Source organism: Rhineura floridana, chromosome 6 (assembly GCF_030035675.1).
Source record: "Rhineura floridana isolate rRhiFlo1 chromosome 6, rRhiFlo1.hap2, whole genome shotgun sequence".
Lineage (NCBI taxonomy): Eukaryota > Metazoa > Chordata > Lepidosauria > Squamata > Rhineuridae > Rhineura > Rhineura floridana.
In genome coordinates this window covers 33,722,128-33,747,972 of record NC_084485.1, presented here as the reverse complement: position 1 = coordinate 33,747,972, position 25,845 = coordinate 33,722,128, and the positions used below count along the sequence as shown (strand labels likewise).

At 45.9% G+C, this 25,845-nt stretch overlaps 1 protein-coding gene and 1 pseudogene across 1 annotated transcript in view; one reads left to right on the top strand and one right to left on the bottom strand.

The window, feature by feature from the left end:
* The window catches only part of LOC133386597 (thyrotropin-releasing hormone receptor-like), a 63,067-nt gene extending 44,462 nt beyond the window's left edge, over positions 1–18,605 (bottom strand). The window contains exons 1-2 of the mRNA XM_061630289.1: positions 18,338–18,605; positions 15,192–16,092 (exon numbers count right to left, since the gene is read on the bottom strand). Of these exons, the coding sequence (XP_061486273.1) occupies positions 15,192–16,001 (810 nt within the window). The 5' untranslated portion in view covers positions 16,002–16,092; positions 18,338–18,605. The remainder of the gene's footprint in view (positions 1–15,191; positions 16,093–18,337) is intronic.
* Positions 18,606–21,981: 3,376 nt separating this feature from the next.
* Positions 21,982–22,098, top strand: LOC133388168 (5S ribosomal RNA; annotated as a pseudogene).
* Positions 22,099–25,845: the final 3,747 nt, after the last annotated feature.

The following is a 25,845-nucleotide window of genomic DNA, read 5'->3' as shown; positions in this document are numbered from 1 at the left end:
CTCCATCCCTAGACATGATATATCTCAACTGAACTCCACTAATGAGCCTCTACAACATGCAGACTACAAGAGCTCAAGTGGTCCAAAAAACACTAACACTGAAACAAAGCTCCTCCTGGCATACATAACATGGTCCTTCCTGCTGCCTGTTGGGAAGGAGCCAACAGCCACCCTAGACAGGCAGAGGCAGATAGAGCAGGAATGTTCTTTCCACAGAGGCTGAAGTTATGCAGTTTACCATGGGGGGCAGAAGTCAGCAGTTCTTGACACAATCACCACAAGCCAGTGTTTCTACCCCTGCTCTGTTGTTGGTCTATACTTCATGCAGCCTCTTTTCTCCCCCAACAGAGTTTATCATCTCTTTGGCTGTAGGAGACACACTAGTTAAGGGTCAGTGGGTTCCAGTGGTTAGAGTGCTATAACTGGACTGAAGGACCTGGGTTCAAATCTCTAACCAGCCGTGAAGCTTACTGGGTTACTCTGGGTCAGTCACGACCCCTCAGCTTAATATACCTCACATGGCTGTTGTAAGGATAAAATAGGGAGGAAAGAAGTGCATGTTGACTTGACCTCCTTGGAGCAGAAGCAGCTGGTGGGGTGGGGCATAGTGGCAGAGCCGCCCTCCTAACAGCAGCGTTCTTGGAGCTTACCTGGACAGTGGGGGATGGGCAGGATGGTTGCACTGCCCTGACCATCCTGCCATCCTGCCCCATCCAGGTAAGTCTCAGTAACACTGTTGTCAGGAGGGTGGCTCCACCACACTGCCCTACCCCACTGGCCTCCCCTGCCTTGAAAGGAAGGCAAAATAAATATATAGGGTGGCATTCAATGTGGTGTTAAGCAGATCATTCCATCAGTGCGAGGATTTCTCCTTGGAACAATCTCTCCCTCTCCTCCATGTACTCCCCCTGTTGTGGGTTTCCCCCCATCCTCTAGAGCAGATTTGGGAATGGTGTGGGGCATATGTGTGGGAAATCCCCATGCACTAATCCTAATCTTTGAGCAAGCACAAAAATGTAGCTGAATACCTCCCATAACTAATAAATAAAGGGGGTTTCCCCTGAGCACAACTGCCCAGGGATATATGGTTGAGGATGGTTATTGTTGGTTAATTTACTGTCCCAACACAAATTTTGTGAAAGAATTCTCTCTATCCAGCTTATTATGGAGGAAGAAGATACCTCGTTTGACATTTGTTTGAAAGGAGATGCATAGGCACATGGTGAGAAACACCTCTCCCTTTTATAACTATTATTTTGTTGAAACTGAGTTTTATCTTATTTGGTTCATTGTACTCAATTCAGTTTTCATTTTATGTAAGAATGTTAGTTCATGGTGTAAAAAACTATTTTCACTGTTTACCCTTGCTTCTGTCCTACAGATTTTTGTTTCCCCAGGCTGCCCTATACAACTGATAATTTGGGGAGGGGGAGAAATAAAGAGGAATATTGAACCAGGACCAAGATGCTAAGAGAAAGCAGAAGGCGTCCCCCTACTGGCTAAAAAATGCTATTACCACCATTCATAGATGCAGGCACACTTTCTACTAAGTGAGAAATATAGCATACTCTTACTACTATAGTTTTTAGGGGCTTTCTACACAAGTCTGCTCCAATCATATTTCAGCCTTTTCAGGATAGTCCTAAAAGCTTCTTTGCAATAGGAACAACACCAAAACATTGGGTAATAGTGCTCACTGATTGTTCCGTAAGTGCAAGAATTTCTCTTTGCGCAAATGAACAATCTCCCCCTCTCCTCCCCACGTCCCCTAAATCTGTTCTGTGGGTTCTCCCAATCCTTCAGAGCAGATTTGGGGACACGGCAGTGCAGGCATGGGGGGAAGAACGGGGATCCCATTGCACTAGCTCTAACCCTTGCACTAGTGCAACTTTTTAATTGAATATTGCCTGTTGTTTAGGCATTATGCCTGAGCTGGCAATTCCCAACACAACCACTCACTCTAACCTAACCTTCCATCATTTACCATTTAAAATCCACCACATTAACAGGCACCCACATTATTTTTTTTAAAAAAATATCTGCATAGAAGTTCACAGCAGGAGGAGCATGCTACCTTGAAAAATAATATTCAAGAACTCAAAATGCTATTAAAATGTTAAGGCCACACCTACACACATTTAAAGCACATGTTGTAAACCGCCCAGAGAGCTTCGCTATGGGGCGGTATACAAATGTAATAAATAATAATAATAATAATAATGACGATGATGAATAATAATAATGAATTCCCCCAAAGAATCCTGGGAACTGTAGTATGTTTAGGAAATTGTAGCTCTGTGGCAAGTAAACTAAAGTTCTCAGGATTCTTTGGGGGAAGCTATGACTTCAAAGTGTGCCTTAAATGTATGGTGTGGATGTGGCAAGTTCCTGCTGTAGAGGCAGTGGGGAACATAGCCCTGCTGGTGCATGCCCCTTTTTCAGGCAGGCAGCCAGGTTGGGCACTGTCCTGAGGGCCTGGTCACTTCCTCCCATTTTCATTGCAGTGGGGACCTGCTGGTGCCACTACCTCCTCCTCTGCACTCACCCATCCCTTTAGTGGCTGGAGGTTCCAGGTGCTCTGCTGTGAGCCCTTCCTCCACCGCCACTACCAGAAACACATCAAGCTCCGCCCACTCAGAAGCAGGCTCCATGACATGGGAAACTTCACCTCATGGACACTACCGTGGCTGCAGTGTTCATGAGTCAAAGCTTCCTACATCATGGAAGCGCGACGTGCTTCTGGCCACGCTGGCTGCAGAACAGCTCATGGCGGAGCATCCAGCCTCTGAAGGGATGGGCAAGCACTGAGGAGGAGGTAGTGGCACTGGCGGGCCCCTGCAGCAACAGAGATGGGCAGTGTGAGGTGAGCAGGCCTGGTGCTGCCAGTGGTGAGGAATCCAATCCACTGTACCTGAGGGCCCCCAGAAACCTGGAACCATCCCAGGTGCATGCAAAAAGAATTTTCTGTGTTCTAAATGAGATTTATTTATTTATTTATTGTATTTATATACCGCCCCATAGCTGGTTTACAGTAAGATGGAAGCATAAGAGGAGAAAAATAGAAGGACAACAATTTGATGAGAACACCGCATGGGTGCCCCGTGACAAATGAGTGAACAAAGGCACAGCAACTCCATACTAAATGCCCAGGGTGCAATCATCCTAAGAAGGCAGGTGAATTTTCACTGTGGAATTATTAAATTGTACAGCAGATAGGAGACAGCTTATGTTGACAACAATAATAAAAAAAGATTCACCAAATGGGAATGGTCAGGATGGGGAGACTGTGTTGATCTTGATAGATTGCATCACCCTTCTCAAACCTAGTGCTCTCGATATGTGTCTGAATTCCAATTCCCATCAGCCCCAGCCAGCATGGCCAATGCTGAGGGATGATGGATAGTCCAAAACATTTTGAGGGTGCCAGGTTGAGAAAGGTTGGATTATATAATCCAATCCCATCTTCCAAACCTCAGTTTCTATGTGCTTGAAATTCACCCAACATTCCACGTAGCAATCACAAAGGCAGGCAGGGCCAGACAACCATTAGGTAAAGTTAGGTCACCTCAGGTGGTGGTTCTAGGGATAGGGACTAGTGGTGATGTGCTGGAGGGGAGAGTTGTGAATGCCAGGTAGCCTTCCCTTCGTCCACTGAGCTAGTCTGCTGCCCTCAGGTGTGGCAGAGGATGCTGTGTTGAAGCAAGATTGAACTGTCAGTCCTGTTGGCTTATGTATGGGGAGTGGGGGATGCCATCTTGTCCTTTGCCTGAGGCAGCAAAATGTCTTGAGCCAGCCTTGGCAGCCGGGAAGCCAAATTGCCCCATCTCAAGAAAGATGTCTTGGAACCAGAAAAAGTACAGAAAACGGCAACTCAAATGTTTTAATTTCTGGAGCACCTCACCTATGAGAAGAAGCTGTACCGCACAGGAGTGGTGAACCTGTGGCCCTCCAGATGCTATTGGACACCATCTCCCATTAGCCCCAGCCAAAATAGCCAATAGTCAGGGATGATGGGTGCTGTAGTCCAGAAATATCTAGAGGGTCACACATTCCCCAACCTTGCTGTAACATTTGTGGCTTTAGTCAATGAAAAATAATTGGCACTAAGTTCAAGAATCACAGTATATACTTCTGTACACAAACACTTGTGTACTGCACTAGATTGAGTGATGGCCAGTACCTTGGAGAGCCTAATTCAGCCTTCACCAACCCTGTGTCCTTGAGATGTTTTGCACTACAACTCCCATCAGCCCCACCCACCACAGGTATTGTAGTCTAAATGAGAGTTGTCTGATGGGAGTTGTAGTCCAAAACATCTTAAGAGCATTGGATTGGCTAAGGCTTAGCCAAATTCATGGAGGGCAGACTCCAATCAACAGATAGTAGTCATGAGAGCTCAATGTCTGGAAATAGTATACCTCTGAGAAGCAGATGCTAGAGGCAGACAGCTGGGGATGGCATTACACATCAACACCACCCCCGTTCGTTTCCAGAGACATTTGACCGGCCATTGCTAGAGGCAGAACCTCAGTCACGGTGGACCTTCACCTGATTCAGCAAGGAAATTCTTGACCTTGTATATAGTATATTTTATCCAGTAGCAGATGGTGGAGCGCAGCCATTCACTGACCTCCCAACAGCTGAGTCTCTGCAGCTTACCAGGAAGTAGAGGGGAGGGGTACAGCAATGGGGAGGCTGGCGCAGCACAAACACACTGGCAGGAACACAGGATTAGCTCTCCTGGAGCGTTTGCACTGTGCCAACCTCCCCACTGGCTCGTCACTCCCCTTCCCAGTAAGCAGCAGCAACTCAGCTGCTGGGAAGTCAAGTGAGCATTGTGCCATCCACTACTGATCTTATCTCTGTGTTAGGCTTTATTAAGAACATAGGAAGCTGCCTTATCCTGAGTCAGACCATTGGTCCATCTAGCTCAGTACCGTCTACATTAACTGGCAGTGGTTCCCCAGGATTTCAAACAAGGTTACCTCCCAGTTCTCCAAGGAGATGCTGGAAAATGAACCTGGGACCTTCTGCATGCTCATCAGCACTATGCCACGGTTTGGCTTAATATTACATGTGACTGAGGGCAGTGATTGTCTCAAGGTCACCCAGTGAGCTTTGTAGCTGAGCGTAAGTGTGTACCCTCATCGCCCATGTCACAGTCCAACACTCTAAGTACTACACCACACAGTGGGTGGTGCCAGCAGCAAGACTCTGCCTGCCGCCAATTTGCCACCAATCTGCCCCATGCCCACCTACCCCCACGCCATGGAGAAAGAGATGAGCGCCCCCTGGCAGAACAATAGAGCAGAAGCCTCAGCAACAGCCTCCCCGAGCAGGGCCAGACCACAAAGGAGGAAAAGGAAGAGGAGGCACCACACCGCAGGGCAAGTGAGAGGTTGTAGGCTGGGATGGGTGAAAAATCTGCATAATTCCGACCATGGTGAGGGTGGGTGGGTGCAGACTGGATCGGTGGCAAATCAGTAGCAGTTGCAGATTCCATCCCTACTGCCAACAGAATTTCCTGGCCCCGGTATGCTGTATGTAAATTTGGTCTCCTACGTTCCTCCACCACCACCTTGAAGCAATCGATTGGTTTGACATGAACTAGGTACATATATTATACAGCCACAAGAGTGGCTGCATACTATAGCCAGTGTGGATTTTTCACATTCTGCAATGTTAAATTGAAAATACCCCCCATGCCATTCTGATGCTTCCCATAAGCTCAGTTCAAAACAAAGCCTTACAAAACTTATACAGTAGAGCCCTGCCTTTTGGCATTCCGCTAATACGGCACCAGCGGAGCGATCAGCTGTAGCGTGGGGAGCTCCAGCTGACAGCGATCAGCTGTAGTGCACAATCAGCTGTACTGTACAGCTGATTGTGAGGTATGTCCCACTTTCCGGCGGGTTTGCTTTTCAGCGGGGGCCTGGAATGTAACCCGCCATATGAGTGGGGCCCTACTGTAGTCCTGAACTCAGAAAAGCTTGCTAAACAACCCTCTAAATTTTCATGGCGATACACAAAATAGTCAGAGAAAACAGAGAGTTCAAAGTCTAAAAAGAGAGAAAAAAACCCAAACTCCTTTTGGACTTTTTTCTGTCAGAGTTCGCATAATCTGCTGAAATCCATTAAAAATCAGCCACAGAATACCTGGAATCCTATTACTGACCTTGCCTCATGCTCTGACCTTCATCTTCTGCAGTTTAAAAGTTTAAAAAATGCCTGGCTGATTATTAATTAATTTAATAAATTTTGCATTGAACTGAATGATAGTGTCGGGCATGCTCAGTAAGAACCAACTGTCAGTGTTCTAAAAGTCAGACTCACAGCTGCTGGGCTTGCCTAATCACGGAGCCACACCCACACCAGACTTTGATTTCACATGACACAGTCATGGCTTTCCCCAAAGAATCCTGGGAAGTGTAGTTTGTGAAGGGTGCTGAGAGGAGACTCCTATTCCACTGACAGAACTCCAGTGGTCAGAATGATTTAACAGTCAGCCACTCTGATTGAAAGTCCGTTAGGGGAACAGGCCATCTCTTAGCAACTCTCAGCACCCTTCACTAACTACACTTCCCAGGATTCTTTGAGAGAAGCCATGACTCTCCAAAATGAAATAAAGGTCTGGTGTGGATGTGGCCAGGGACAGCTTTGGTTTCAATTTGGGTGGGAGGCTACATGTGCCTGCTGTAGAATAAAAAGGGGAAAACCCTAAAAAAGAATGATACTGTTCACAATGTTTTCCTTTTGGAAAGGAAAGGGGCTTCCCCTCTGCCCAGTGCCACCCATCCAATCTCCTCCCCTCCCCCTCCCCACCCCTCCCTGCCCGTCCCCCAGGTCAGTGTTGGACTACAACCTGGGAGACCAGGGTCCAAATCCCCACACAGCCACGAAGCTCACTCAGTGACCTTGGGCCAGTCACTGCCTCTCAGTCTCAGAGAAAGGCCTCTGAATACCGTTTATCATGAAAACCCTATTCATAGGGTCGCTGTAAGTTGGGATCAACTTGAAAGCAGTCCATTTCCATTTTCAAACATAATTGCACAGAAATAAATCCCACTGAATTCAAAAAGTATGCAAATGATCAAACCCACCCTCCCTTCTCCTCCCTCCTATCCCCTCCCTCTTGCCCCTTCCCTCCCCCTTCCTTTGCCTCTCCCTCCCCATCCCCATCCCCTTCCCCTTCCAATCCCCTCCTCCCCTCCCCTTCTTCCTCCTCCTCCCCATGGTCAGTTTTACCTATGTTAAGCATGATTGCATTGAACTCTATAAGCATGCAAATGATCAAACCTCCCCTCCCCTCCCCCTTCCTTTGCTCCCTCCAATCCTCTCCTTCCCCTTCCCCCTCCCCCTCCCCAATGGTCAGTTTTACCTATCCTAACCACTATTGCATAGGAGTAAATCCCATTGAACTCTATAAGCATGCAAATGATCAGACCTTCCTTTCCCCTCCTTCCCCTCTCCTCTCCTTTCCTCCTCCCCTCTTCCTTCTTCCTCTTCCCCAGTCCACTCCCTTCCTCCCTCCCTCCCTCCCCCCCAGTCAGTTTTACCTATCCTAAACATGATTGCACGGGAATAAATCCCACTGTACTCAATAAACATGCAAATGATCAAACCTGTTCTCCTCCCCTCCCCCTCCTGCCTGCTCCTATCCCCCTCCTCCCCTCTGCCCTCCCTCCCCTCCGTCCCTCCTCCTCCTCTACTCCTCATCCCCTATGTTCAGTTTCACCTATCCTAAGCATGATGGCAGAGGAGTAAATCCCACTGAACTCAATAAGCATGCAAATGATCAATCCATTCTCAGCAAACTTGCACAGGATCCCATTTATTACCTCCCGGATTAAAAAGCAGAGAAATTCACTAATAGGCAAAAACCTTGCGCTTTAGGAACATACCTATAGCCCACAGATATTTCTATCAAACTTTAAAAAGCAGGGAAATTGGGCAGCTATAGTGAATGCACCTGACCTTCTCTCTGAGATATTGTACTGCCCTACAAATTTCACAAAACGCAAACACAACTTGAGTTGGTCTTTCACAGTCCAATCCACTTCCTGTGTAGCTTGGGAGAATTTGGTAACATGTGCCTCTGAGCATATAGTGAGGTATGCCATTATTCATACTTGTAATAGTTTATTTTATGCTATGTTTTGAGTTGCCTGTTTGATGTAATGAGTGCTGCTTTGGGCACATCTTGTGGGAAAGCGACATGGAAATGAATGAGTGAGTGAGTAAAGTGAAGATGTTTTCATTGTATTTTCCCAAATGCAAACTGCTGCTCTTTTGGTTGATCAAACAATATGATCACAGCAGTATATTCCTGAGGAAAGAGATGAAGAAACAAGAGTTTACTGGACAACAAACTGATAATGGGGAAAGGTGCTTTGATAAATGGGAGCCACCTTCATCTGTTCCTCTGGTGTATTTATTTTTTTCCCTTGCCTTAGCAATGATCTTAAATTAGAGGAGTTAATTAAACATGATCTCAGTTTGGAGAGAAATGCTCTGGTTAGCACTGTGCAATCTAACACTCTCCTAATCAGACACCTAATTAGCAATTATGCAGCAACAATAATTGTTGCTCTCACACACTTCACCTTTTTCTTTTGAGGAAAGCACTACTTTTCCTGTTTGATCATGAGCTACAGAAAATCAGTGTCCCTTTTGAGTGAGACAAGGCAGATTTGCAAGGCAGATTTGCAAGGCAGATTTGTGCTTGGAATGGGTGGAGTGACTGGAATTTTGAACAGAAGCACTCCTTGCTGCAACATTTTGTTGCAGGGCATCATTTGTTATATGTATATGGTGCTGTTTTATTCAAGAAGCCCATTTTATGATAACAATCCTGTAAGGTAGGATAGGCTGGTGGAGAGTGACTGGCCCAAGGTCACCCAGTGAGTTTCATGAGGATTTGACCCAGGGTCTCCTTGGTCCTAATTCTAATCACTACATCACACTTATCTTTAAAAAAACACTCTTTCTGTTCTCCATCTGCTTTGAAATGATCCAGTTGTGGCTTCATACAGCTTTTTTTTCATTTTCTCTCCAGTTTCTATTTTTAAAAACATTTTAAAGTATTATTATTATTATTATTATTATTATTTCTTACCTGCCCTTCACCATAAGGTCCTAGGGCCAGTTACAACAATTTAGAATTCAGTATAAAAAGCAGTTTAAAACCAGTTAAAGTCACAGGAATAAGCTGGGTCCTGAAAACGTCTTTCTAAGGTGTCAAAGGCCAGGGTAAAGAGGTGTGTCTTCCGCATACAATGGAAGCTACATAATGGAGGTGCCAGATGTATCGCTGTAAAGACGGACTAGTTTAGAATAGCAGCTAAGAGATTGAGCTGTCAAACATAAAATCCACCATTAAAATTTTCATATCTGTTCCTTAGGTTGCCTTATGGAATCCTCATTCACTTCGGCTGCAATCCAGTGCACACTTACCTGGGAGTGAGTCCCATTGAACCCAATGGAGCTTACTTCTGAGTAGACATGTATTGGATTGCAGCCTTCCTCATGCTCCACAATCTACAAATGGGGTGAAACTAACAAAACAACAGCCTACCTTACAAGCATGACTAAGATAAAACCTTACACTGGGGTGTTGCAGGGATGACTGAGATAAAAGCATTTCACATGCATTAAAGTCCTACTATGATTTGTTCCAGTCTTTTTAACAATCTGGCCATTTTAGCAGGAAATGCTATATAAATACAATGCAGTATTATTATATTAGAAAAGGAGGAAGAGCTCAGTTCACCCCTATCAATCAGAAAAGACCTCAGTTCACCCCTGTCAATCATGATGGCGGGGACAGTATGCTTCCAAATACCACTTGCTGGAAATGACAGGATTTTAGACTGCTCTTTGCACTCAGGTCCTGCTTGCAGGCTTCCCATAGGTGACTGGCTGGCCACTGTAAGAACACTGGGAGAAATAGATTAGATGGGCCATTGGCCTGATCCAGCAGGCTCTTCTTATGTTTTTAAACCTTTGCCCCTACAAGGTTTGCACATGTTCAGAGGCATACAGTTTTAAAATCCTACGTTTCTATATGCAGAGTTGAACCCTGCCATTTAAATTGACTTCAGGGCTCAGGTCAAGTCCTGAATTATATCTAAATGGCTGGCAAAAGGAAACCTGTTAAATATTCTTGGGGAAAGTGGAAGTGGGGATCTCTTTGCATTGTCCTTGGTACTTTGATATTGCTTTCTAAATAAGACAGAGAATATTCGAAGCCCAAATCAGATGGAGGGGTTTGGATAGAAACCATCACCACTAAACGTGCAACTTTGATGTACAGAGGAAGGATGTGGCTTCCTGCATGCTAGGAATAATATCACAGGTTGGCTTTGTTGGATCTTATGTCAGCATGGCATAGGAACACAGGGAAGCTACCTTTTGCCAAATCAGACCATTGATCCATCTAGCTCAATATTGTCTACACTGACTGGCAGCAGCTTTCCAGCTTTCAGACAAGGGGTCTTTCTCAACCCTACTTAGAGATCCCAGGGGTTGAACCTAGTCCATCTAGGTCAGTATCGTCTACACGGACTGGAAGCAGCTCTCAAGGATTTTAGGCAGAGGTCTCTTGCAGCCCTATCTGGAGAAGCCAGGGGTTGAATCTGGGACCTTCTGCATGCAAAGCAGATGATCCACCACAAATTAGAGGCAGGCCCAATTTGTCTGGTATCCAGGAATTTAAGGGGTAGGGCTATGCTGTTTTGATAAAACTGATTCTTGTGAAAACAAAAACTTTGCTGGGATTGGACAAGGTGTACTAACACACTCTTGCCACAAGTTTCAGTTATGTTAGTATGTATGTTTCCAATACTGCCCTGCTTAGAAGTGTTGCCTTGGGCTTTAACTGTTTTACTTAATTATATGTGCATGTGCCCACACACGCGCATGCACACTTAATAATTCTGATCCAGACTGCAGAAGTGGAGGGAATTTTGAAGGTTTTGCAGTAAGTAACAAGGATCCTTTAGTATACCAATAGTAATCCTTACAACAGATCTATAGGTGGCATTAACTTCATATTACAGGTAGGTATCTGCAGGTCAAACTACATGTGACCATAACTGTATAGTTCTGCACATAAGTGCAGGGTTTTCCCCTACAAACTCCCATCATCCCCCCCCGATTGGGATTCTAGTGTGTGTGGGGAAAAGGGGATTAACACTGTGCTCCCTGCTGTGGTCCCAGTTTTGTGTCAGGACTCCTGTTATTGCAAATCGTTTTTTTTTAAAGTCCCATTCATTGGAAACTGTTTAGGAAATGCAAATTGCATGTATGCTCCCACTCCCCCACCCCAAATCTGGATCAGAACTGCACTAGGGGCAAAGTGTTAAAGCCTGCTACTCCCCCCCTGGGATCCTGATCCAGATAATGGGCCCCATACTGGCAATTTGCATGTGGGGGAGCCTTGCACCTGCACTCAATGGTAGAACTACACCACCCTTCACCAGCCAGGCGCCCTCCATCAGCCCGTCAGAACCAGGTTGGCGAAGGCTGAACTACACATTTAGGGTCATGTGTAATTTGACCCTGAGTCTGCTTACCTAGGGACACCTAGTGCATGGCTGGGGAAACTCATTTAGATTACATTAGAAGTTACTTTACCATCTGCTAAGACAGATGGCAAAGTATCAAGGTGAATGTACATAAAGGTGCAATGGCACAAAAGAAAAATGAAGAGGGAAAAGAATCTACACGTTTTTGCAAGCAATTTATCCTAATAAGGTAATACCTCAGTTAAGGAATCCTCCAGGAATGAAGCTCCTTTTAATGAAGGATTTTTTTAAAGGTGAAACTGACCAGTTTTGCTTTGCCATGGATAAACATTCAAGCCAGTGTTTAAGGTGAAACTGATTAGACTGTCTCTTTGCTATCAATAAACTGACACGCCTGTGTGTTTGCATTAAAGAGATCTGTTGTTTTCTCCCAGGGCTAGGGAGGGAAGGATCCAGTACGATTCAGAGGAGAAGAAGGGGAGTGGGAGTGGATGCGTGCCAGGTAGGCACCCTTTACCGCCCCATTGAAGCTGCCCTCACCATCTATGAGCGGGTGTAGGAACCTATCCCTATTCTTTCCGTGGTATTCCTACCTCTGGTACCAACGTTTCTGTTAAAGAAGTAATGTCCAGGAATGCATCTGCTTTGTTAACTGAGGTATTACTGCATAATGCATGTTATTTTCACTAATATATTCATTTTTATGCACACTTTCCCCTGATATATGCATTGATTGCATTGGAAAACTGCACTGCAAAAATTGGATAAGTGTGATTTTCGAAGGTTGTCTGTGTTTTGGTTCTCATATTATTTCAGAAAGTAGTGTGAATCCAATAGATTCAGCTTTAAATGCAATCTGAATAGAATTTCTCCCCCTTCCGTACCAGTCAATGATAGACAGGTTGTGAGCTATGGCCATCCTTGTAAGAATATTAGTAGCACAGATCACATGAAAATCTGTCAGTTTGAATGCACCCTCTCTCACAACCAGGCAAACACACCCACCCTTCTCAGCTTCAAGCAGGAAACTGCTATCCCCATGGTCCAACCCTATGCATGTTTATTCAGAAGCAAGACCAACTATATTAAATGGGCAGGGGTACTGAGGGAGGGCAATAGCTCAGTGGTAGAGCATCTGCTGTGCATGTAGAAGGTCCCAGGTTCATTTCCAGATAGGGCTGGGAGAGACCCCTGTCTGAAACTCTGAAGAGCTGCTGACTGTCAGTGTAGACAATACTGAGCTAGATAGCCCAAATAAGGCAGCTTCCTAAATGTGTTTTAGGATTGCGACCTCAACCTCTTTCAGTTATGAAAACAGAGAATGACCTGGCTAATGGCATCTCAGTGGCCTTCTCATCCAACTTCCAACTCAGAATGGCACTATAAATCATCTTTAGGTAATGACACTACTTTGGAGTCAATGCAATGAAGGTTATGACAAGGAAAAATTGCCCAAGATGCCCAGCACATAAGAAAATAGCAATCGAGCACATCAGATCTAGAGAACTGCTAGTTTTTATATTTTCAAAAATGGTGAATCAGCCATGGTATGCTTCTTCATCTGAGCATCCCTAGAGGTGTGTTCAGGCAGCCACCTAAACACACATATGCTCAAAGTGTGGATGGCAGAAAAGACCCAGAAATCTTGTCCCCAGTGCCATTATGCCTGACCCTACCCCCCCAATCACTGATCTTCCCCGTGTTGTGCAGGGAAGGTCTGCAAGAGGTTTCTACTCGCATTCACTTGAAGTTTCTGCACAACTGTGGACCTGATCAAGTGAATGCAAGTAGAAGCTACTTATAGACATTCTCTGCAGAAGTCGGGGAAGGTTGGGAACTGGGGGGGTGATGCATGCAAGGGCACCATGGGCAGGGCACAGTTTAAATATCTGTGTGTTCAGGTAAATTCTGGATGCTGGGATGCAGAAACACACCATGCCTGACTCCCCATTTTTGAAAATATAACAACTAGCCGTACTCTAGATTTGATATGTTCAGTCTCACTATTCCTAGACATTGGGAATCTTGAGCAATTTCCCCATGATCATAACTCTTATTGCATTTAATCCAATGTAGTGTAGCTCCGAGAGGGGGGAAATTACAGTTCTCAGAATCCTTTGGGGAAAATAATTTGCTTTCAATGCTTAGTGTGTATGCAGCATATCTACATCTAAATCCAAAGCCCCATTTTCATTTATCTCCTCCCTCTGTCAAGCTATGTGTTTTCTCTCTGTATCCATCTGCAGGACCTCAGTGGTACAGCACATGCCTGGCATTCAGAAGGCCCCAGGTTCCAGCACCTTTCCATCTCCAGTTCCAAGGAGCAGCTTCTGGAGAAAACCTCTGCCCAAGAACCTAGAGCACCAATGTTAGTCAGAGGAGACCATGCTGGGCTGGAAGGGCATACAGTCTGACCTGGTGAAAGGCAGTGCTCAAATCTGTGCACTCCAAAACCATGTTTGTGCCCAGTGTATGGGCAGAAAACACAAAAGGCCAGATCTACTGCAGGTCTGGCCCAGAAATAGAAGACCGCTTGGGGACTTCTTGTGGCTTATGCTAAACTCCTATGGAAGCACAGTGAGCTACGTATAAATAAATGAGCACACTAACCCCTCCCTGTCCCATTGCCTCTCCTCCCTCTATCCATCAGAGGCTCACTCACCATTTGGCAAGGTGAAGTGGCTTTTCTCCCACAGCAGGCTTTAAGGCTCTATTAAAAAGCAGCCAAGATCAATTATTTGCTTCCTGGGGTAGGCAGCTTTGCTTTGTCTGTTGGGAAAGCCAGCTGTGATAGGTGGATGGTGCTGGTGTTAACAAGATAAGGAGGGGCGCTGGATTTTTTGCCCAGGCTCCAAAATGTCTTGGGCTGTTTCTAGATGTCCCCTTGGAATGGCTCAGTGGTAGAGCAACTGGTTAGCATGCAGAAGGTCCTAGATTCAGTCCCTGGCATCTCTGGTTAAAAGGGTTAAAAGGAGGGGATGGGAATGACCACAGAGATCTGCTGCCCATGTTTATGTATGTTTAGGTACATGTTTAGGTAGGAGAAGGGAAGATGAAGTGGGGGAGACGTGATAGCGACCTTCAAATATCTGAAGGGCTATTATGCAGAAGATGGAGTGGACGGTTGCTCCAGAGGGCAGGATTAGAACCAATGGGTGAAATTGCAGGGAAGCATATTTCAGTTAACCATTAGGAGAAACTTCCTAAGAAGAAGCTCAGGACTGGATGGGCCCACCTTCACCAGAGGTATTTAAGCAAAGGGAAGATCTGTAGAACAGTGACAGAGCATCTGCTCTACACGCAGAAGGTCCCAGGTTCAATCTCTGGCATCTCCAGGTAGGGCTGGGAATGTTCCCTTGCCTAAAATCCTGGAGAGGCGTTGTCAGTCAGTGTAGACAGTACTGAGCTAGATGGACCCAGTGGTCTGACTCAGTATAAGGCAGCTTCTTGTATGCCTATGTGAAGGGTGGAGAGCCATGCAACACAATTGCATTCTGTATTACAGAGCCTGCATTGTGCAGGGGGATGACTAGAGGACTTCCATGATCCCTTCCAACTGTACAACTCTCTGATTCTAAGGTCCCAGCATGCCACTATATCCACCCCACATCCTTGCCAGGTGCATCCCCTATTTACAATCACCCCTGAAAAGTATGAAAAAATAACCTGTTTCCTGGAGCTCAGGGCACCTTTGTTCCCCCGGCAGGAGAGCTTCATGGAGCTGGAGGTGCTGATGGAGCTGTCATGTTTGCTCAGCCGGCCTGCATGTTGCGGGGTGGCAGGCAGCGGGTTCATGAAGAGGATGCGGGCAATGAGGCCATAGAGGACGGTGGCCAAGCCCAGGGGGATGACATAGAAGATGGTGAAGTCCAAGAAATAGATGGGCAAGTAGAGGTTCCTGGAGACACGGTAGCCGCACTTGACTTGCATGCCATCGGCGAATATGACTTGCGTGGTGTCCACCAGGAAGAACCACATGAGGCAATACAGAGAGGTGAAGAGCCACACACAGGCAATGATGCGCTTGGCCCGGGCCACAGTGCAGAGCAACTGTGCCTTGATGGAGTGGCAAATGGCAATGTAGCGTTCCACTGTGAAGGCTGTGATGGAGCACGCTGAGATGTTGATGCCTAGATACTGCAGGTAGGTAATGCATAGGCAGCCGGCATAGCCATACACCCAGGAAGCCACCACCTCAGAGATGTTGGGCAGCCCTGCTGCCAGCAGCACAATCAGATCAGCCACAGCCAGGCTCACCAGGTAGCAGTTGGTGGGCGTTACCATGTGCTTGGTGCGAAGGACCACCAGGACCACCATGACATTGCCAGCAATGCCCACCCCACAGATGAGCAGCACCAGCAGGATGGTTACCACCTGCACCTCCAGAGGGAGCTGGGGCATCTTGTCCAGAAGAGTCTGGTTGGCACTGGTATTGCCCACTGGTGCCCCGAAGAAGTCCCAAGACTGGTTCTCCATGGGTGGATCCCAGATGGACTGTCTTTCTTGACACTGATGGTGACTGAGCCTGGCTAAGACTCCCAGGCCAAGAGGAACTTCAGTAGGTATCCTGAGCCAGAAATGGGGAAGAGAGAAGGAAAAATTAGTTGGTTAGACCAGAGCTGGAATAGCCTGAAAGCTAGGAGAGTAATCTTTGGCTGAGAATCTAGATTCAAGATACAGCTCGGCTAGATCACTGGATGGCCTTAAGCAAGCTATTATATCTCTACCTGTCTCACACACCTCTGTATATGGAAACACCAACAGGGTTGTTTGTTATAAAGACTATTGACATAATAATTGATGTGAATTATATTGAATCTCTATTTCATGTAAGTCATCTTGAGACTTGCAAAAGTGGCAGAGAAATACCCAGAGCAAACCCATTGGAATTAGTGGAATCATTGAAACCATGACTCGCTTAAGCCCATTGATTTCAATGCGTCTACTTTGAGTATGATTCAATCAGAAACTATTTATTTATCCTCCGTTTGAAAGTTCTAAGACCCAACAAAACTAGGACACAGAACCCTAGGGTTTAATCTGACCACAGGAAGAGTGCCTCTCAGCATGCACAGACTACATTTAGTTCACCACAAAGTAATTACAGCTTACCACACCCGTATCTAGAATAAGGGTTCAGGGCTCCCACATTAGTGAGTATGATCTCCATGAGTGCTTCAGCTCCACCACCTCTTTCTCTGGGTGATGGTTACAGCATCTTCCTGCTGCTACAGTCCAACATAGCCTCTCCTGCAGAAGGGCAGGCAGTGAAAGCTCCCATTACTCTGTTCTAATAAGAAATGACTCCGTCTCTGCCACCAGCACTGCCCTGCTCCAAAATCAATGCTAGAATGTGTGGATTGTCACCTGCACAGTCTCTGTGAATGTTCTCTGATAACAACTGTACTTGTCACTGCCTGTGCTTTTGCATTTCATTTCCCTCTGATCTCACTTTCTACAATCTCCCCTCCCCCCACCCAGTCCCAAATGCATCTGATGGCCTCTAGACCACAAAAGCTTATGCCATAATAAATTGGTTACTCTTTATGATGCCACAAGACTCTTCGTTAATTTTGCTGCAATAGGCTGCAATCCCACCCCATTTACCTGGGAATACGCCCCACTTAATTCAATAGGATTTCTGATCTGCATAGACATGGATAGGATTGCAGCTTAATACACCTGTCTCTCTAGAAATTGCTCCATCCTAGATAAAGGCAGTTTCTGAGCCAGTCCTTACTTATTCTCACCTCACTCCTCTCTTCACCCTGCAGCCCTTGAGGAATATTTTTACCTCTACTGGCCACAGCCCAGAGTCTTGTGAAACCTTCAAGGAGTGTGTCCAGAGCGTTGTAGCACCAAGACATTTCTGGTGATGTTCGCTTTCATGGGAAAGACCTACATCCATCAGATGCTGACACATGTCAGCAAGAATCTTCCCTGCCGGTGGAACATAGGGAATGGCCACAGCTCAGTAGTAGAGCGCATGAGGGTCCTAAGTCATCTCCAATAAAATAGTCAGGGAAGTAGGCGACAGGAAAAGCCTGAGACCCCACCAGTCAAAACAGATCATTGGTCTTCAACTGGTGGGTCCTCTGGACCCACTAATGGGCCTGATCTAGGGTGCGTCATGACAGCAGCACTACCACCACCAAACAAATATACGATCATAAAAATAAATAAATCAAGAAATGGATCCCCAGATGCATGGCTGGGTTAAAGGTGGGTCTGAAAAGGTTGAAGATTGCTGGACCAACGGTCCAAGTCACTATATGGCAGGCTCACATGTCCAGAAGCTCACGCCACCAGATGTGTGACAGCCTTGCGGTGTGTATGTGGAGGGGGAAAGAGACAGGGCTTTTCTTTTGCTCCAAGAAACGCCTGCCTTGTGAAATATGCGCTAGATCGGGACTGACCTGCACATGGGCACACCCCCTCCAAGAGCACGGCAGGCGCACACCCTGGACCATCCGCACCGCCCGACGCGTCTCGCTGCAGCCGCGAACCAAACTTGAGAGTTTCATCAATGCACACGCACCAAGAGGGGCTTTAACGCCCGCCCGCAATCGCGTCCCTGCTGCACTCTCGTCTCTGCTGAAAAGCTTTCTGCGCTGCCTCGTTTCATGCTGGTAAATCCAAGCCAGAGAAGAAAGGGGAAGGGGGGGAGAAGAGACAAAAAGAAGAGGATGGGGGGGGGAGAAAGATAGAAAGAAGAGGGATGGGAAAAGAGAAGGAGAAAGAAAAAGGACTCCGGAGAACAAGGCAGAAGGAGCCGAAGGAAGGAAAGGAGTCCGGGAAAAGTGAAACTTTACCATTGGAAGCGAAGAGGGTCCGGCGCGGGGCGAGGCCAGGCGAGGCAGCTGAGGGCGCGGCTCTGCCTCGGAGCGGGAGCCGCCGGCAAGTGACTTCCTTGTCCCTTCCCAAGTCTCGCCTTTCCGCCTTTCCCTCGCGGCGGGTATTTACGGGGACCCGGAGCTGCCGCAGTCCGTTCAGCCGCCGCCTGCCATCGAGGGGTGGGCAGCGCAGCACCCGGGCAGCACCTTTGCCAGCAGCGGGGTCCTAGCGCCCCCTCGACGGGGGAGGGCGAGGGCGGCGTGGGATGAGGAGCCGGGGGGGAGGGGGATCCTTAAGGGGAGTCTCTCCCTCTCTTTCCCTCCCACCTGCCCACCCACCCACCTGGGGGAGCTGAACCCACCCACTTGCGCCGCCTCCTCCTCCTGCCTCAGGGCGCAAGCACAGTCCTTCAGGCTCTCCAATACCCTAACCCTCTGCAGGGCCTTCATCTTGGAGCCCATCCAGGCCATCGTTCTAGCCGGCAGGGGGTCCTGTGCCTTTAACAGCCACAGTACAGGCAGAGGTGCAACAGGAAAAGCTTTCCCGGTGCTGTGTCCCCAAACCAGGGGAAAAAATCACCTGTTGATTTCTGCCTGTTGCTCAGCTGATGAAGCCACCCTTGGGTGAAACAAAGTGGCCTCATACTTGTGGCAGTGTGGCCCTTTGTGGCCTGCTAAACAGTCCTGCCTGTGGTGTGTGTGCCCTTAGGGACACAGGAAACTACCTTATAATCAGACCATTGGTTCATATCATCTAGCTCAGTACTCTTCACTCTGACCGGCAGCAGCTCTCCAGGGCTTCATACAGTGGACGTTCCCAGTCCTACCTGGAGATGCTGGGGATTGAACCTCTGCCACTGAGCTATGGACCTTCCCCCACCCTGCAAACCTGTGCAAGCTCCCGTGAGCTCCTTTGAGGAAGGGTAGGAGCTCACTACTATAAGGGCTGGGATCTCCTGCAGTAGTTCCTTCTTGTTAGGAACAAAGGAAGCTGCCTTGCACAAAGCCGTTAGGCCATCTAGCTCAGTCTTGTCTAGTCTGACTGGCAGCATCTCTCCAGGGTTTCAGGCAGGAGCTTTTCCAGCCCCACATGGAGACACCAGGGACTGAGCCTGGGACCTTCTGCGTGCAAGGCAGATGCTCTGTTGCTGAGTTACAGCCCTCCTTTTCCTTTGTTAGGTGGATTGATGTCCGGGATGCTCAAATCATGTTTTATCAAAGGGAGTTAAGTAAATTCAGAAGTGCAGGGTCCCTTCCCGATAGACACAACCATGCCCCTCCCCCCTTTTTTGCTGCTGGGTTAAAGCCTTCTCCCACAACAACAGGAGAAGGATCAAATAAGCACGAAAGGAGAGAGTGTTTGCTACTGGAAAGAGTCTTCTCAGTGGCTGACTCACCTCCTTTCATTCTGATTGGCTCCAATCAGCAGGAAAGGACAAAGAAGCATGTTAGAAGAGTCTTCTCAGTGGCTAACACATCCCCTTTTCATGCTGATTGGCTCATAGGACCCTGGAGACATAGGGACCCTGCTGAGACCCTGCTACCAAAAAAGTAAGGAGTCTAAGACCCCTAAGACCCCTGACAACAAGACTCCTAGAAGTGAATAGCCTGTGGACTTGAGGGCTCATGCAGCCCTAGGCCTAATTTCATGCAGCCCTTCCCTGGGCCCAGCTATTTTTCTGAGTGCCTCCTCCCATACCAACCATCCTGGGCTTTGCAGTTGGCAGGGGATCTTTCTGTTGTCCCCTGGTGGGCTTGGCCTGCTGTGTGGTGACACCAGAGCATACCATCTGTATTGTGGGGCCCCAACTGTGGAATTCCCTCCTCTGGGGAGTGCAGATGGTGGCAACTCTGATGGGCTTCCACCACCAAGTGAAAACGTATCCATCCCCTGAGCCTTTGGAGGAAATTGGTTAATGCTGCCCAATGTTTTTGAGGTTTTCTTTTTCTTTCTGACCTGCTGCATTTTATTAAAGACTGGTCAAAGTACTTAATACATTTATTATGTTGGAAAATGCCCAGAGATGTGCGATGAAGGGTGGCCTAGAAATTTTGTAAACAAATAATAAATAAAATAGCAAAAATTTAAAGCCCGCTCTAGAAGCAATCAGATCAGAGCTGTGGCATGTGTGATCTGCTCCTCCCCTGGCAGTAGGGTTGCCAGGTAAGAAGCATCCCAAAACCTGAGATTTCAGGGGCGGGCCCTAGTAATGTCATGGGGCGGGCCTGAGTGACAACATGGGGGTGGACCCGAGTGACATCACAGGGGCAGGCCAAATTGATGTCATTAAGCATGATACATTAAGCACCAGCCACATTTGCTTGGAGCATACAAGTCAAAAACATTTCTCTGATTGGAAATTAAGACAGAATCTTAGCTAAAAGATGGAGCCTGGGTAGAGAACATTTAATTTAGTCTACTTGCTTCTGGCAAGAAGGGTTTAAGTGCCTCAGGCCAGACCAGTCACCAGAAGGCCATTGTAGGTGCCTAGTGTTGTGAAAATGTTAGATGGGAGCACTCAGGAGTAAAAATGGATGCCCCCAATAGCTGCAATTCTAAACACACTTACTAAGGGACTAAGCCCCATAGAACTCAATAGGACTTACTTCTGAGTAGATATGGTTAGGATCGTGCTGTTGGTAAAGCTTGGCTAGGGAACCTCAGCAAAGATATCCATATCCAAGAAAGGTTGGCAACTCCCTGCTTGGAATGCCTTGCCCCTACATTTTAGCATGGCTGCTCCAAATTTCTTTACAGATTTGACCCTTCTCTTCAGAAAGAGGTCTGAGTAATGAGTAAGAAGATTCTCTACCCTTTTCTGTCTATCCCGTGGGCTGCTATAAACTCACTTTGACAGCCAACCCAGTTCCAGTGAATAATAAACTAACAGAGAGAAAATGCACATGGTTTGTTTTGTCTTCACAGACAGCAGCTTGGGAACATCAACTGCAGCCACGCTTCCCAGTATGTGAATTCTCTTTTACCACTGTTGGGCAAGAAACAAACCGTCATGCAACCAACATGGTGCATCATCAGTGGGTTTAAGTAGTTTGAGCTGAATGCATGGAACCACGGTTATTACTTCTATGGATGTAAGGGAGTGAGGTTAAAGGTAAATGAAATGCAAATAAAAAAAGAACAAAAGACAGCAATGATTTCCTAAATGCAATACCATACAAACCACAACAAAATTCCTATGAGTAAGGCAGAAAACTCACCATCCCACAAGCAGTCAGGATTCCTAACCAAAAACCAAAACTAAAAAAAAATCCTTGCAGCCAGTCAGCCAAGATCACAGAAATCCCCATGCAGCACAACCTGACCTGAGCGGCTGCAGTTGGTGCAGAATGCTGTGGCATGATTGCTGATATTAGTAAGACGCTATCAGCACATAATACCTCTGCTCTGAAATCTGCACTGGTTGCCAATTTGCTACCAGGCCAAGTTCAAGGTATCCTACAGGTGCCACACAGTACTTGTTCTGCTTTTGTAAGAAATCAGTCCTTTAGTGTGGGAGCACGTATGTTTTGGAACTCCCTAGCTATTGACATTAGGCAGATGCCTTCATTGTACTCTTTTTAGCACCTGCTAAAAACATTTTTCTTTAGGCAAGCCTACCCAGGCAGGTGCTTGCTACCCTGAACATGCCTGATCTCGTCTGATCTAGGAAGCTAAGCAGGGTCAGACCTGGTTAGTACTTGGATGGGAGACCGCCTGGGAATACCTGGTGCCGTAGGCTTAGAGGAAGGCAATGGTGAACCACCTCTGAATACCAATTACCATGAAAACCCTATGAATATATCCAAAAAGATTCATAGGGTCGCCATAAGTCGTAATCAACTTGAAGGCATATAACAACAACAACCCAGGCAGGTGGAAGCTATTGTGTTTTTATCTGTTTTTTAACTCATTGTTGGTTTTATTATTTTGAATGTATTTAAATACCTGTCTTTAACATTGTTTGCCAATAATTTTATTGTTTTAATTCCTTCTATAAACCACTTTGAGATTTTTTTTACAATAAAGCAGTATATAAGTGTTGTAAATAAAATACGTAAATAAATTTTGGAGTCACTGTGGCCCTTGGGTCTCTTTCCACTTTTAGGAACAAAGGAATCTGCCTTATACCGACTCAGGCCATAATTGATACCATCTAGCTCAGTACTGATGACACGGACTAGCATTTGCTTTCGAGGATTCCAGACAATAGTCTTTTCCAGAAATTTAATTTTGGACCTTTGCATGCGAAGCATATGCCCTACCATTGAGCTGCAGCTCATTCCCTGTGACCATGGGTTATTTACCATCTCTCACCCTAATCTGCCCTTCAGATGAAAATAATGTACAACCATAATGTGAAATCAGATACTTATTGGAACATAGTATGAAGAAATAATTTATATAAGCATGACTGTCAAATATGTTTATTATTTACACAACCTCTAAAGATATTTTAGTGCAATCCTATGTTTGTTTATTCAGAAGCAAGTCCCAATGTATTCAGTGGGGTATACTCAAACAGGGAAGCATGCCAAGACCTGAAGGCTCAAGTGATAAGGAACTTCCCTCACCCAAACCAAAATTCAGAATCATGCCACTTTAAGCTGTTTTGCAACTGTTTATACTTGTTTTTATGGTTATTGGATTTTAGATTTATTTTTTGTTGTAAGCTGCCTTCATTTCCAATCACCAATCCTACCTCACAGGGTTGTTGGGAAGACTACATACACACACATACACTGGGGATGTAAAAATATATACATCCCATATAATAGTTTGTTGTCAAAACCAGCTGGTCATTGCAGAACATTTTTTTAAAAAATATATAAGCAGTATTAGTTTCCTATATAATAAAAGTAGTGACATCACGGTAACTCCAGACTAATTGTTTTAAAAAATAGGATTGGAGGGGAAGAGAAAGATTTACAACACAAAGACAATTCTTTGCCATGTTCACTCAAAAGTCCCACTGATTTACAGCACAATCCTAACCATGTCTACTCAAAAGTAAATCCTGCTGCATTCAATGGGGTTTACTCTGGGTATGTGAGATTAGCCTTACAGCTTTACTCCCAGAAAAGCGAGTATTGGATGAAAGCTTCATATTGGGAAGGTTTTCAAAACACTGCCCTCCTCAACAGGCCAGGAAAATTTAAACTTGTTTGACTCCTGCATACAAGACTTTTGGTATTGCTGAAAGCTATATACTTACCCAATTGATGAGATTTTCACATAAGCAGGGGAAAAAACAGTTTTCTGGCCTTGCAATGGTGTCAAGCTACTGCCTAGAGGTCAACAAATCCCTTGTCAATCACAAACCTGACTTCACGTATCGGCTACAAACCTGAAAGTGCAGGGTTAGAGTAGTCAGCTACGAGCTTGTTCAACAGAAGTTGTGGGGGGGTTCGGCTGACTTTTTGGTGTTTATCTTATGAACCAGACCACCTAGAAACTTATTTTTTTACAAAGATGAAAGCGAGAGTCTAGAGATTAAGGTGACTCACTCAGAGACCCAGAAAGGACCCCAAAAATCCAGAGTCTCCGGGCAAGGACTGGAGACCTGGCAACCCTACCTGGCAGCCTGCTGTGGGGGGAAGAATAGTGGGAGAAAGGGAATCAGACTGATTCTGCCCATCTTTGGCTTCAGCAGTGATCACTCCTGGCAGGCACTCCCTTTGACAGATTACCCTCAACAGACGTTGTCCATCCCTGAGTTGAAGATGAATTCCTGACAGATGGTGGCTCTGTTTGCATTTCTGAATGAGAGACATGATAACAGCTCTACTGGACCAGGCCAGATGTTAGATTCCATGTCTCATCAGTCCCAAGCACCATGGCCAATAGTCAAAGATGCTGCTGGGCAGGAGGGTAGAGAAAACAACCATCTTTATCTATAAAAATAGAAGTTAATTAGGAGTGCCATAGGTTACTCAGGAGCTTTTGAGTACAGACTTCATCAGAAAGCTAATTGGAAGTCCAAGTATATAATAGTGATTGGCTCACTCCTATCCATATGTTGATAGATTCTCTTAAAGAACTCCAAAATGTTGGTGAGGCAGAACTTGCTCTTTAGAAACCATGCTCATTCATTCTCCACAAAGCTTGTTCTTCTTCTATGTTTAACATTTCTAGCTTTAATAATGTTTTAAATGTAATGATATAGGGCAGAATTTAGGTTTATAACCACATGCCACGCAAATGCACCACTTTTTAAGAAATGGCTTCACCATGGCTAGCTTACAGTGGCTGCATTGCAATCCTCTGGTAATGAAGCCGTTGGCCAATTTTAGTCACATTGCATACTTTTCTTAGATGATCAATGATTTCATATTTGAGTACTATGAACTCTTGAAAGTATAGCATCTGGTGTTGGTGACTTGATAACTTGTTACAGACCAATTAATGCTTCAACTTAATCTCATTACCTCTGTTTGGACTTGGATCTCCAGATTATTTCCCAAGGGAAAAATAATAGGTGATGGGAGTTGGAGTCCAACAACATCTGGAGGACCAAAGGTTCCTAGCCCTTCTGTAAAGCATGCATTTAGACTCACTTTCAAGGTGGAGATTGCAGACTGATTGAACTGGGGCACTTTCACATAGCATTTTCGTATAGGGCTGCACATGCATACAAGTTTTGCGTAGTGGCTACATGGCATCATCCTCATCAAACTTTTTTCCCCATTTCCCCCCTCCCTCATTTAATCCAAATTTACCATTTCTGCGGCGGGTGGTGGTGGTGTTTGACTTACCAGATTTTTCACAGAAATGGCAAATCTGGATTGAACAGGAAAATAATATGGAATGTCATTTTGATGAAGATAATGTCATGTGGACAGTGTACAAAACTTGCATGCATGAGCAGCACTGAGTCCACAATAAGCTGCTGCATGGAAGTGTCCCCAGACTAGGGTTTGCAGGGATCAGGTTACACTGAGGATTCTGGGACGAAGAAGCAATGGCTGACTCCATTTTTGAAAATATTATGCTAAGCAGTTACCCAGATCTCTCTCCAGTCTAAGAGCACTTCCAGACTCTCGTTATTTTCAGGTGGGATTCAACCACATCCTGGCGAATTCAGGCCAGGCAATTAAAGCTGATTTGGAGCTTTTGTTAAACAAACCCACTTCCCAAAAAGACCGGACTTTCTGCAATAAGGAAAGTGATGGGAAAATGCACTGGAAAGTGTGGAGTAACAATTGCTTTGATGCAACATCTAGTCTTACAAACAAATCAGGTGAATGCTCATTAAACAGGTTGTCTGGAAACAACCTTAACTGAGTTCCTAGTTTGACAGAGGGCAGAAGTAAAAGGAAAAAAATGGCAATTTTATATTAGCAAAGCTAGAGATCGATTTTGGGTGGTGTTTTAGCTAAAAAGTCAATTGAAGATGAATTGTGTACTATTACCCAGTGGCTGGAGGGAATGTAACACTGACAACACATGTGTTACTCAATAAACATCATTGTACAGGCTAGAATAGATT